This window comes from Filicampus tigris, chromosome 2 (assembly GCF_054856515.1).
Source record: "Filicampus tigris isolate MCC_2025a chromosome 2, RoL_Ftig_1.0, whole genome shotgun sequence".
In the NCBI taxonomy this organism is placed as follows: Eukaryota; Metazoa; Chordata; class Actinopteri; order Syngnathiformes; family Syngnathidae; genus Filicampus; species Filicampus tigris.
The window spans coordinates 15,734,919-15,746,426 of NC_141218.1; the positions used below are offsets into that span (position 1 = coordinate 15,734,919).

Below are 11,508 nucleotides of genomic sequence, written 5' to 3' on the forward strand. Positions count from 1 at the left end.
ATTACGTAATTAGAATACCATGTTTAGACTTAGTGCGGACACATAGAACATGGTACAACTAAAATTTTTGACCCGACTTCCACTTTAATTAAGATGCAAGTCCTAAACTTTTTATGCATCAAAAACAATGAATAGAAGTATTACTATACCTGCCAATACTGTACTGTACATGAACTCATGAAAAAAAGGCACAATAAATACAGTCCGAACAGATTCCACATAAATATTTTTTCATCTTTATTGGTGATACAGAAGCAGCATTTAACAACAGAATAAGTCTTGGAACTGGTGAAAGTTTATTCTTCGTTCTCGTAGTCAGCTGGATTCTTCCTCTTGCTTTGCTTGTGAGCACTGTTGCCCCACGTGTAGGTCAGGTACATGATGGCCATTGCTGCAATTGATATGCATTATTAGTTCAGTTTTTGTGTCAGTCTGCAACTAAAACCAAAAAAAATGCAAGTTCTATTTTGTCACAGCGAAGTCAATACAAATTCAATGTAAAACAACAATTTGTCTTACAAACATTTACTTGATTCATGAAATTATGTAATAAGACTACACTTCAAAATACAACATGAACAGTAGAAAATGTACAATAAATAAGAAAGTCCTGCAGTTAATTTTTTCCTGTCAAATATATACATGACAGGGTACAGTGAACACCTGCTAGATTGCTGTTCAGCATTCACATCGCTGTATTGCAGATTATTAATCGTTTATGGGTTTTTATGGCTCTTTATACTTTACAGGTAAACCTATATTTAGAGTTAGAAAATAGATGAAAGAAGAGGCACAGAAGGTCCCCATGACTTAAAGCTCCAGCTATCAACATCATTGTAACACAGTAGAGAGAATATATTCCTGTTTGTATGTGTTGCTGTTTAGTGTTGTTCGATGCTTTACAAATACATCTATACTACTTTCAGTAAACTTGTCAATGGCGTTTTTTGTAGGTAGCTAAATTTTGTTAGACAAAGTCACGTGGTTTGATCACAAATGTTGGTGTTAAATTACGCATTTTTTTAAATTCTGTGTGTGGGTTTTACAGTAAAATTGAACTTTGGTTGCCAAAAACCGTGAAACAAGCACACTTGGCTATTTGGTAACTGTTAACTAGTTCTTTGTGCACCTTGTATAAGCTCATGCATGTCAAGGTCATCATTAACAGAGGACTCCTAGTCTGACTGTTGATGTGATTAGTTTTTCAAATATTCAGTGAGATATAATAATATAAGACAAAGATAAAAATAATGAAAAGTGTAGACGGCAGATACTCACGAGGGGCAACTTTGAAGAAAGACGATGTGAACCTTCTCCACACGTTGGGAATTCCCTTGGAGAAATAGTTGGGGAATGCCTTCTGCTCAAAGGGGGACAGACTGTATGTGATGACATGCCTGATCTTGGCCAAGTCTCCAAAGTGGCGGCCCATGTTGATCCGAATGCCAACCAAAGGGGTCGACGAACTGTGAAGAAGAAACGAAAGGAGGGAGTATAAAATATATTCGCCTAAACGAGGCAAATTCAAGCCACACTAAATGATTATAAATAACACGTTTGTACCTGCACTACACAAACACCACATTTCATCAGTATACCTGGCAGTTCACGTTTAAAACGTTCATCATAACGTGAGCTAGTTCCCTCAAACAACATATGTGTAAATACATAAACTAGTTACTTTAAACCCGTTATTTTAACCACTCAATCCAGATAGTGCTGAATGCGAAACAACAGCGCAAACTCGATAAGCTAAGTCTTAGCATTTGACTCGGTGGCCTGGCCAAAGTACAAGCATGACACCTTGAACCATATCGTCTAATGGCGTTAAAGGAAGCGACCCACAGGCAGAGAAAGGCCTTTTTAATCCGTCGATCAGTGTTATTATAGATTGCCGTCGAAAAGATACAAGAAAACTGTAGTATTAGTGTGATGACATTGAGACTTACCGTTTTCCTCTTCGTCTTTTGCTAAAATGCTGTCCTTCCTTTCATGACTTTATGCAGACGTAGCCCAATGTGTAATGCTTTACTGCCATCTAACGGCTTGGAGGCCATAGACTGACTTCAAAAATCACTGCAGAAGTGAATTGATTTACAATATGGCCATTTTTTTTCTTAGTTTATACACTGTGTATATATATATATATGTATATATATATATATGTATATATATATGTATATATGTATATATATATATATATATATACATATATATGTGTATATATATATATATATATATATATATATGTGTATATATATATATATATATATATATATATATATATATGTGTATATATATATATATATAGTGTCATTGCTATATTTAGCATAACGGAATGGGCAGTCTTCAGCATGCGCAAAACCGACGAACTAAGACCATATAATTGACTCAAAGAATGAACTTCTTGAACTTGAATCCCCCAGTGTCTTCAACTCATATCAAAATAAGACTTGTTTACTAATGAGCTCTCAAAATTAATGTTTATATTGTTATTGGCTCAGGGTGTGTAGAGGAATTTAAATACCTATAATACATATATAAAATATGAAAATAAATTCTAATATTCTGAAACTAGATTAAGAAAAAAAATCCTGAAAAACGAGTAGTCAAAATAAAAGGGGGGGATAATCTAAAACACCCCAAAAAAACAGCATAACATATTTCAAAAGGGAAAATTGCTTTGAAAAACAAACTAAAAAAAAAGGACGAAAAACAAAATTACAAAAAATGTGAAAGGAATGTGCTTCCATAGATTTATATATAGAATATATATATTATAATATATATATATATATATATTTTTTGTGTGTGAGCAAGGTATCCCCTATACTTTATTTACACAAAAACTAAAGACCAACTGTATGCATGCTGTTATTTATTTCCCAACTCTTCAGAGAATGTCAACATTTTCATCGGTTTGAATATCCAGAAGCTGAACACAGAGACACAGTGAATTCACATGGTTTGCATAAATACACATGGCATGCATGTAGTCACATTTAACCAGTACAAATTCATAGGTATGCAGTCACTTAGTGACCAGAAGTAATAAATACACACGGGCACCTTGAAAGCTTTCATTCTGGACATTTTGAAGACAGCCCGCCACTCAAGACTGCTGTCTGTAATGCTCAGGAATAAAACATCATGTAAAAGGTTTGATAAGATTTTGTGACTGATCTTTTTTCTTTTTGGTCCAGAACAGGGCGAATTAATTATTACAGTGTTAAATTAAACAAAAACGACAGACCACCTGCACAAAATAAGTTAACAAAAACTAAGGTTAAAAAAACAAAAACAAAATTATATACTGTACTCCACATTTTTTTCCATCAAGTGTTTCATACCAGTACCCTTTTGCAACAGTGAAACACTGGATGAATTTGCATCCTTTCTAATAAGGCATCAACGAAAAAGAAATAAACATTGCTCAACTTACTTTCCCAATGTTAAAATACATTGTTGAAGTAAACACACCTGCTCCAGAACAAACATCTTCTATGCACAACGATTTTAACTATTGATGAAATCACAGAGCCTGGTCAGAACATCTTATATTTGACAAGTGCGCCGAAGGTTTACGTTATCATTTTCAAAACGGGTGAGAATGAGGGGTTTGTTTGTTGGTTTAGCGGCAGGTGCACCTGGTGGCCACCATGTCTTCAAACTCCTTGTAAACGTACGAGCCATCCTCTTCAAAGATCATGACGCTGAGGGGGCTGTAATGAGAGGGAATGCACGACGGCCTCGGCACAGAGGAGTCGAGCTTCTCATATATGATGTTTTGTACCATGGTGTGGACGGGCGAACCATAAATGAAGCCAACTGTCCGCGGGCAGATGCCTCGACAGTACCTCGGGTTATATTTGGGTGGGAAAACGATCCAGTGATCCAGTTTGAGCTGGCTAAACCGCACTCTGAAATCATACAAGGCACAGTAACTTGTTGGGAATTCCGAGGTTGGAAGAAGCTCTGGCAAGTGGATGTCCAGGCTTTTATCGCCTCGTTTGCTCTTTGCGGACGCCCTCCTTCGCCGCCTCTTGCCTCGAAGCACTTGATGGGCTTTGAAAATCATCTGTTTGTGAAACGTGTTTGCAGCAGTGAGGGGCAACGTCTGCTGTGAGGCTTTGCTTTCGTCATGAAGGTAAAGCAGCAGTGGAGGGGACCCCACGGTGAACTCCAAAGGTCCTTCGTGCCCAGCATTCCCGGTTTGTCGTTCCCCGGGGCAGATGACGTTGACGTGCAGTTGGACGCTGTGCTTTGGGAATTTTGAAGGCGGCAGAAACAGTGGAGTGACGTCAACTTCCACCCAGTTCCCTCTTCTCGGGCCATCGGGGGTAGAAGTGACGTTTAGAGCTTGGTGGACGCCGGGACACAGCGGACATTTGTTTGAGTGCTCCTGCTCCTTGATGCTCAGGAAGCACACAGAGTTGATGTGGGCTGAACTGTACAGCAGTGTCGCCTTTGTGAGCTGCTCTTTTTCTCTAACTTGATCAAGACTGTAGGGAAGATCTAGGGTGAAACTCTCTGCAGGAAAATAGTGTTAAAATATGGTTAGTATTAGAGTCCAATAGACATGGGCTGCTATCATATTAAGACATTTACAACTCTAAAATAGGGCTGAATGTTTATGAAAAATTAGGGATATTCAAGACCACTTTTTTTTTTTTCAGACCAATACCAGTAGGCAATGTTAAAGAAAGACCTTTCATTTAGTTCTGACAAAAGTCAGAATAGTCACTTCAAAGAATTTAAGTCCAAAATAAAAAAAAACAAACAACTGTAAATGTGCGGGAGCTGAGGAAAAAAAATAAATCAATTTATGACTTCACTTACTTGAGGTTCTTTTTTTTTTTTTTCCTCAATAGAAGTATGCTACACACCACACTCATACATACGAAAGCGTGGAACTGCCAATGTGCAGTAAAAAATTTTGATTGGCAAACTCTTTTGCACACATTTGAACGTATTTATAATAAATAGGCTAAAAGCTAAAAACAGCATTTTTTCCCAATCATGACCCAGTGTAAAAATGTTTTCAGTATTTGGCATATATTATATGAATACATTTGAAAATTAAGTTAGTAAACATATTTTTTTTGTTTTTATGATTGCATGCACAATTGTGCTGTTTCACTGGTTAAATAAAGACACTTAATTTAAGGCCTATTATTGTGGCTGAATTTGCCAGTTTATTTTATATTGAAAAGTGTCTTAAACGGGTAGTAAAGTTGGAAAAAAAGGACTTGAAAGAAGTTTGATTTTCTCTGTTGAATTCACTGACCTTTCCCCTTTTCACACAGCTATCATGTAAAACTGTCATATCCGAGATCGCGGTGGCAAGTAACAATAAAGTCTTGAGATTCTTCAGGTACGTACCTTACTATTTTTCTGACAACTTCTGAACAAATATCTGTATCTTGCGCTTCTGTCACCACAACTCCTAACTTTTATTAATGCTACTATTTTTTTCCGACTAGACTGCTGGTGTTGTGGTTGTGGTTGCTTTCATGGTGAATGTCGCAGTTCTGCTCACCTTTATCGCTTTTGGCAAGACATTGCTCCTGCGGCTTGATCAGTCTGACGACGTTGTAGCGCGCGCTCCCTTCTAAACTCCTCTGCGCTCTGGACGTTCTCTTGAACGCTGTGTCCGTCAAATACTTGACGTACTTGTGCTCAGGTTTGATCTTTTTCACGGAGGCCGGATTCCACTTGGAGCCTCCGTGCTCGGACAGAGCTTTGAGCAGCGGGGAGAAGATGGTGCCATAGGCGTACTGGCTCAAGTCGCTCCAGGAATCCGTGCGGCCCACGGAGCATCGAACCGGCGGCGGGCGGCTGCTACTGACCAGCAGCAGAAGCAGTACAGCGCGAAAACAACAAAGGGCAACTGACGTAAACATTTGCTTTTTATGCGTCCAAAATAAACAGGGGGAACCGGCCCGAAAAGTCCAAGCAAAATCGCCGCACCGAAGCTGCAACTGTGCGCACGTGGCGCCGCTGATCAACAAGCGCAGGTGTTGCCAATCAACCGTCACACATATGACTTCATCATTTAAGGCCGCAGGCCTGCCCTGAATGCCGTTTCTGCAGTTTTATTTTAGGTTTTCGTTCTTTAATTGTCTTTAATAAACTTTACGATTAATGTTTTCAAGAAATTTTGGTAAATTAATTTGTGAACATTTTACATTTTTGCATTATTTTTTTAAAAGCGCGTATGCAATGTTATGTTATTCATCCATCCATCCATTATCCAAACCGCTTATCCTTACAAGGGTCGTGGGCGTCCTGGAGCCTATCCCAGCTGTCTTCGGGCAGTAGGTGGGGTACACCCTGAACTGGTTGCCAGCCAATCGCAGGGCACACAGAGACAAACAAACATACACACTATGTTATGTTATTGTTTTACATAATACAGCGAACCCCTGCATATTCTCCCCAAAAATATGAAAAAATATATTTTTTTAACAACCCACAACGTTTGGTGAATCCGCAACGGCCGAAAATATATGGGGGTCCACTGTCATGGTTTTGCCACCATCTTGTGGCATTTTGGTGCCAAGAAACGAAGAATGTTGAAGTAAGTTGAAGAGCTTCATTGAGACTAAAGTGGTGTTTTTCTGCCATGTTGTGGCAAAAAAACCTTTACGGGGGGCATCAATTATGCATATATTTTTCTCTATTCATGGTAGGGCTTGGTCCGCTATTCGCGAGGGATGACTGTATAGTGAACTCTGGCATATTCACGGTTCCTCAATTTCAAATTCTCAGATTTACGGATATTTGTGGCACCCAGTCCCTATTAAGTACTGAAAATCTCACCAATTTGATGGGTTTTTGTTCAAGCCAATGTTTATATGTGCCCTGTGATTGGCTGGCAACCAGTCCAGTGGTCCACAACCAATGGCACCGGGCCACATGCACAGACTCAGACACACACATACATACACACACACATATATATATATATATATACATATGTGTATATGTATGTATATATATACGTATATGTGTATATATATATATATATATGTATATATATATATACGTATATATATATATATATATATATATGAAATTGATTGCATATATATATATATATATATATATATATATATATATATATATATATATATGAAATTGATTGCATGTGTTTGCGATATGCGTATTGCATGGGCCAATATCGCCATGTATTGTGCAGCCCTACTTTGCAGAGAACAGGACCAATGACATTTTTGATGGTTGTGATTGCCACACTTTATTTTTACACATCATCCATTTGTATTGGGACAATTCCAAGTAAAACTGTGACAAGACTGGAACATCTTGAAGATCTGTTCTTGAAAAATTAATGAGACCAATTTCAATGAAAATATGTCATTCGTGTCTAATCAATAACCCAATAAGAGCTCTGGAGGCTCCACCCTTTACTCCTCTGCCAGAGAATGGGGCCCATGCTCCCGTAACCATGACAACCGCATGTCCACGAAGAAAATGAACTGATCTGCATAACCAACCCCATACAAATCCCCTCAAAATGCAAATGCCTTTTCAAAGGATTTCACTTCCATGATGAAAACATCATAAAATGTCACAGAACTTTCATATTCACTCAACATGTAGATAGGAAAGAGGTATGGTCAGAATAAAATCATAAATGCACACGTTCCATAAACACAAGGAAGTTATAGTAAGAGCTTGCCACAAGTGCTGAATATCACATTTGTAATTTAAGTTAATCACCTTTAAGGGATCTAAAGTGTGACGACAAATGCGTAGTTGGAGAACCACAATAAACCACAGAACATGGGTTTTGTCTTGCATTCAAATGAGCCAACTGGATAAAAGCACAATTGTCCAGCTACTCAGTGGGGAAATAATAGTTCCTATTCAACATTTTAATTTGTCAAAGGATTGGGCCGTTTGTTCTGTGCTGAGATGCAGAAAGCCATTTGAGCATTTATTCAAGGTACTTTATATCCAACTTAAAGTATTTGCCTTATATTTATCAGAATGCCTAGTTTCACTAGTGGGCTTGCATAGAACATATTCTTGAAAAAAATATGTCTGGTTTGACGTCCACTTTAAGGTCAATGTACAAGTATGTTCTTTATCCACACTAGTAAGATATTTTGGTGCACTAGTAGGATCTGAAATAAATGCCGAAACGACAATGGCAAGCCGTTAGCAAATTTACAGTACTGTACTCTATATCCCACTGGTGTGCTTCATTATGAATAAAATGTATTGGGCTTTGAATAAATGTTCAAACTGTTTTCTTTTTATTCATTCATTCGATAGCCTTGATAACCAATTTAACGTCCATGTATTAGTATGTCTTTGTCCTCACTAGAAGGACAGTTTAGCATACTGGTAGTAGTACTACTATGTTACAAGTGAGTCTGAACCGTTCACTAATCACATCTGCACACAACTAGTGAAGTGCTAGTGAAGTGCTTAAAGTCAGCTATGTACATTTTATAATGTAGTACTTCATGTAGTAGCCCAAAGTTGTAAACTAGTGCACTCATGAATATACTACATTTGTCCTACTAAAGTGGACAAATATTGCACAACACACTAAAAAAATGCTGGGTTGTTTTCCCAACTCATTCGCTGGGTAGTGTATAGAGCAAGGTTCTGGATATTGTGTACATTTTATTTCATAAAACCTTGACTGTGGATTGTATGAAAAAAATGACATCTCAGTTACAGAGATGTTTGTGAGCCTGCGTACATGTACGCGTGGGTTGGTTCAAGCCAAAAATGCTAGTTCGGTTCGGTTTAGTTTAGTCCAGCCTTGGCTCTGAGTATTTTTTCTAAAAACAACAGATGAACCGCATCCAATTTCTGGATAGGGTACATAACAGACACAAGATAAGCAACAACTGATGAGTCTCACAAGTCGTGCGTGATTCTTGTTGAATGTTTCTGCTTCCTATTAGGATGGAACAGCTTACTGATAGTATTGAGACCTTTCGGCTGCTCCCGGTAATCCTCGTCATCTGTCTTGTCCCAGTATTTAGACAGCTGCAAACCTCCCACGAGGGCTCTGACCTCCTCTGACACACCCTCACCCAGGTAGTGGCGGGCCTTCTTGCCGTTGTTGTCCCTCTCATCGACGCTGGCTCCATAATGCTGCACCAGTAAAAGCATGACTTCCATGTGGCCGTGTATGGCGGCGATGTGTAGAGGCGTGTAGCCCCCGTGGGTTTTGCCGTTGACGTTAACATGCATCCCTCTCCTCCGGGCGATGTCCATCAGCTTGTGGACCATCTCACTGTTGCCGTCCTTGGCGGCCCAGTGCAGCGCCGTGAAGCCTGACATGAAGTCCTTCTTCTGGGCCAGGTGGGCGTCCTGCAGGAGCATAGCGTGGACGTGCCCCCACAGCCCGGCGGCGCACTTCACCAGCCACTCGTGGGCCAGGGGGTCAAGGGGTACCGACGACCCACAGTACTCGGCTTCGTCGGCCTGCCTCTTGCTCGGGTCATCGCTGCGACAGTTTTCCAAACTTTGCTGCACTTTGTCTTCATTGCATACTGGAAGATGAGGTTGTGATGTAGATTGTGGTTTCGCTTTAGGAGGAGGAGACGCGACTGCTACGACGGCAAACACAGCTCCTGATGATCTGCTGCCTACTTGATTTGTAGAAATGTTCAGTACTTTGAGAGTTGTATCTGACTTACTTCTTTGCAAGTTCATGTGCGACGGGTAGCACGCATTGTTATTGTTCTCCACGTCCGAATGACTGATTTGCAAAGTCGAGTAAGAATATGACAAAGTCTCGTGCAGCACATCTTTCACAAAGTCCTGGTAGCGCTTCTTGACCGCCACGAACTTCACTCCGTCCGTCTGACGAACCACGGCCACGCTGTTGACCAACTTCTTGAACAGCTCCCTATTGTGTTGCTTTTCGGCGGGCGAGCCGCCGTGGATGAGAGCGCCGAAATGGCCGAGTAGCTCGGCATTCCTCACTTTGCCGCCTCGCTCCAGTAAAAAAGACAAAACTGATTCTTGGGTCAAAGACATCGCGTTGTAGTCCGATGGGGATCCGAGGAGAAATAAAGGCTCAGTGCAAGATGGGATTATCTCCTCCTGGTTTGTGTGTGCTCCAACAACCTGCCGCTTCCGGCGCGTTCACCCCCACTCCCTCGTCCCTTCGCTCCTTTTTTTTTATTTTTTTTTTTTTAATGGCGACACTCCCAGTTGCATCATAAATCCCTTGACAAAAACAAACCCGCAGCCATTTTCTTTTGGTTCAATTAATAACGGAAATTACTGTAACATGTTCTAATGAGAGCCAAAACAAGATCATCAAACTATATATGTGGATTATTCTCATTGAAAAGGCTGACTGTATTTATTTATTACTACCAAGTGCATGGAGACACATGTGGTGTAAAGTCTTTTAATGATTTATTTTTCTTAATCATAATCATAATCAGAGTAACAATGCGAAATGTGCTGTTTAGTGGTTTTAAATTTTGTTTTTTAAAAATTGTATTAATATATATTATTAAAGGAATTTAATTTGGTTTTGCACCACAATTGATGCATGCACATTAATCCCATAAAAACTTGGGGCGACGATATAAATTTAGAAGTAAATTGGATGAGAATTTGCTGACGTCAGAAGTGAATGTAATCATAATTTCCCACAAAGCTGCATTAATGAAACATAAACCATATGAATATGTGATTAAAATGAAAATAAATAGAAAAAATAGGAATAGATAGATTAATAAAAGGACTACACTACAAAAGAAAAAGTTCGATTATTTTTCATTATGGGCTCAAGACACAAATACACACTAGTGAATGAATATGATATTATTGGCAGCTGATAAATCTACACTCATAGACTACTTTTTTAGTGTATGTGCTTAATATAAACATAATTGAATAGATAACTTACAGAATGCCTGTAGAACATAGAGAGTAAAAAATGCTATCATTCCAACTAGTTTTTATAAAATACAGTAAAAATATGTTTGGACTTTAATTGTCCTGTAAAACATACTATCCTAATTAACTGTCATTGTTTGATTGATAAAAAACACTGTTACAGAAAGTTTTGATTGCAAAAAAAAAAAAAAGCTTTACAAACTTAGTTTGAACACTGTCTTGATTATTATCTGTGTATTTATATTATTGGTCTAATAAGATCTAGGCATTCAGTAGTTTGTGGGCACTGGAATGTTCCACCCCACCTTGGCCCCATCTGTTGCACTGAGGAACTACTAGTGTGCATGTCAAACTTTAACAAGAGTCATTGGGTAGATTTGCGCCCAAAACTGGAAGTGCATCACAAATTAGACAGCACAGATCAATTAAACAATATTACTCGTCATTGATTTCAGAATTTAATTTTTGTCTTATTCAATGTGACTGGGTTTTATGCGGTGGGGTGGCTCAAACACTGTTCTATGGCTTGTTTTGATTAATTAAAACGACATAGACATAATTCACTTCACGAAATATACTGTTCCAATTTGTTCGGGTTGGAAA

The 11,508-nt window shown here is 38.9% G+C and overlaps 3 protein-coding genes across 5 annotated transcripts; all 3 read right to left on the reverse strand.

The window, feature by feature from the left end:
- Positions 1–213: 213 nt before the first annotated feature.
- uqcrq (ubiquinol-cytochrome c reductase, complex III subunit VII) lies at positions 214–2,085 on the reverse strand. 3 transcript variants are annotated; one of them, XM_086022670.1, is made up of 3 exons: positions 1,950–2,085; positions 1,279–1,466; positions 214–391 (listed from the first exon to the last, which is right to left on the reverse strand). In XM_086022670.1, exons 2-3 carry the CDS (start codon positions 1,430–1,432, stop codon positions 297–299), a joined length of 249 nt encoding a protein of 82 aa, XP_085878796.1. In that variant the 5' UTR covers positions 1,433–1,466; positions 1,950–2,085; the 3' UTR covers positions 214–296. The 3 variants fall into 3 exon arrangements, with proteins under 3 accessions (XP_085878796.1, XP_085878806.1, XP_085878814.1); XM_086022680.1 differs by lacking the exon at positions 1,950–2,085 and adding an exon at positions 1,846–1,934; XM_086022688.1 differs by lacking the exon at positions 1,950–2,085 and adding an exon at positions 1,564–1,587.
- Positions 2,086–2,861: 776 nt separating this feature from the next.
- Positions 2,862–6,046, reverse strand: gdf9 (growth differentiation factor 9). Its single transcript, XM_086024406.1, has 2 exons — positions 5,540–6,046; positions 2,862–4,530 (listed from the first exon to the last, which is right to left on the reverse strand). Exons 1-2 carry the CDS (start codon positions 5,901–5,903, stop codon positions 3,632–3,634), a joined length of 1,263 nt encoding a protein of 420 aa, XP_085880532.1. The 5' UTR covers positions 5,904–6,046; the 3' UTR covers positions 2,862–3,631.
- Positions 6,047–7,242: 1,196 nt separating this feature from the next.
- On the reverse strand, positions 7,243–10,136 carry sowahab (sosondowah ankyrin repeat domain family member Ab). Its single transcript, XM_086022524.1, has one exon. It carries the CDS (start codon positions 10,027–10,029, stop codon positions 8,899–8,901), a length of 1,131 nt encoding a protein of 376 aa, XP_085878650.1. The 5' UTR covers positions 10,030–10,136; the 3' UTR covers positions 7,243–8,898.
- Positions 10,137–11,508: the final 1,372 nt, after the last annotated feature.

Coding starts and splice junctions, on each gene's coding strand:
- uqcrq (XM_086022670.1), bottom strand. CDS start 1,432: ATGGGCCGCCACTTTGGAGACTTGGCCAAGATCAGGCATGTCATCACA. Junction 392..1,278: donor TTTCTTCAAAGTTGCCCCTC/GTGAGTATCTGC, acceptor TATCAATTGCAG/CAATGGCCATCATGTACCTG.
- gdf9 (XM_086024406.1), bottom strand. CDS start 5,903: ATGTTTACGTCAGTTGCCCTTTGTTGTTTTCGCGCTGTACTGCTTCTG. Junction 4,531..5,539: donor TCTTGCCAAAAGCGATAAAG/GTGAGCAGAACT, acceptor ATTTTCCTGCAG/AGAGTTTCACCCTAGATCTT.
- sowahab (XM_086022524.1), bottom strand. CDS start 10,029: ATGTCTTTGACCCAAGAATCAGTTTTGTCTTTTTTACTGGAGCGAGGC.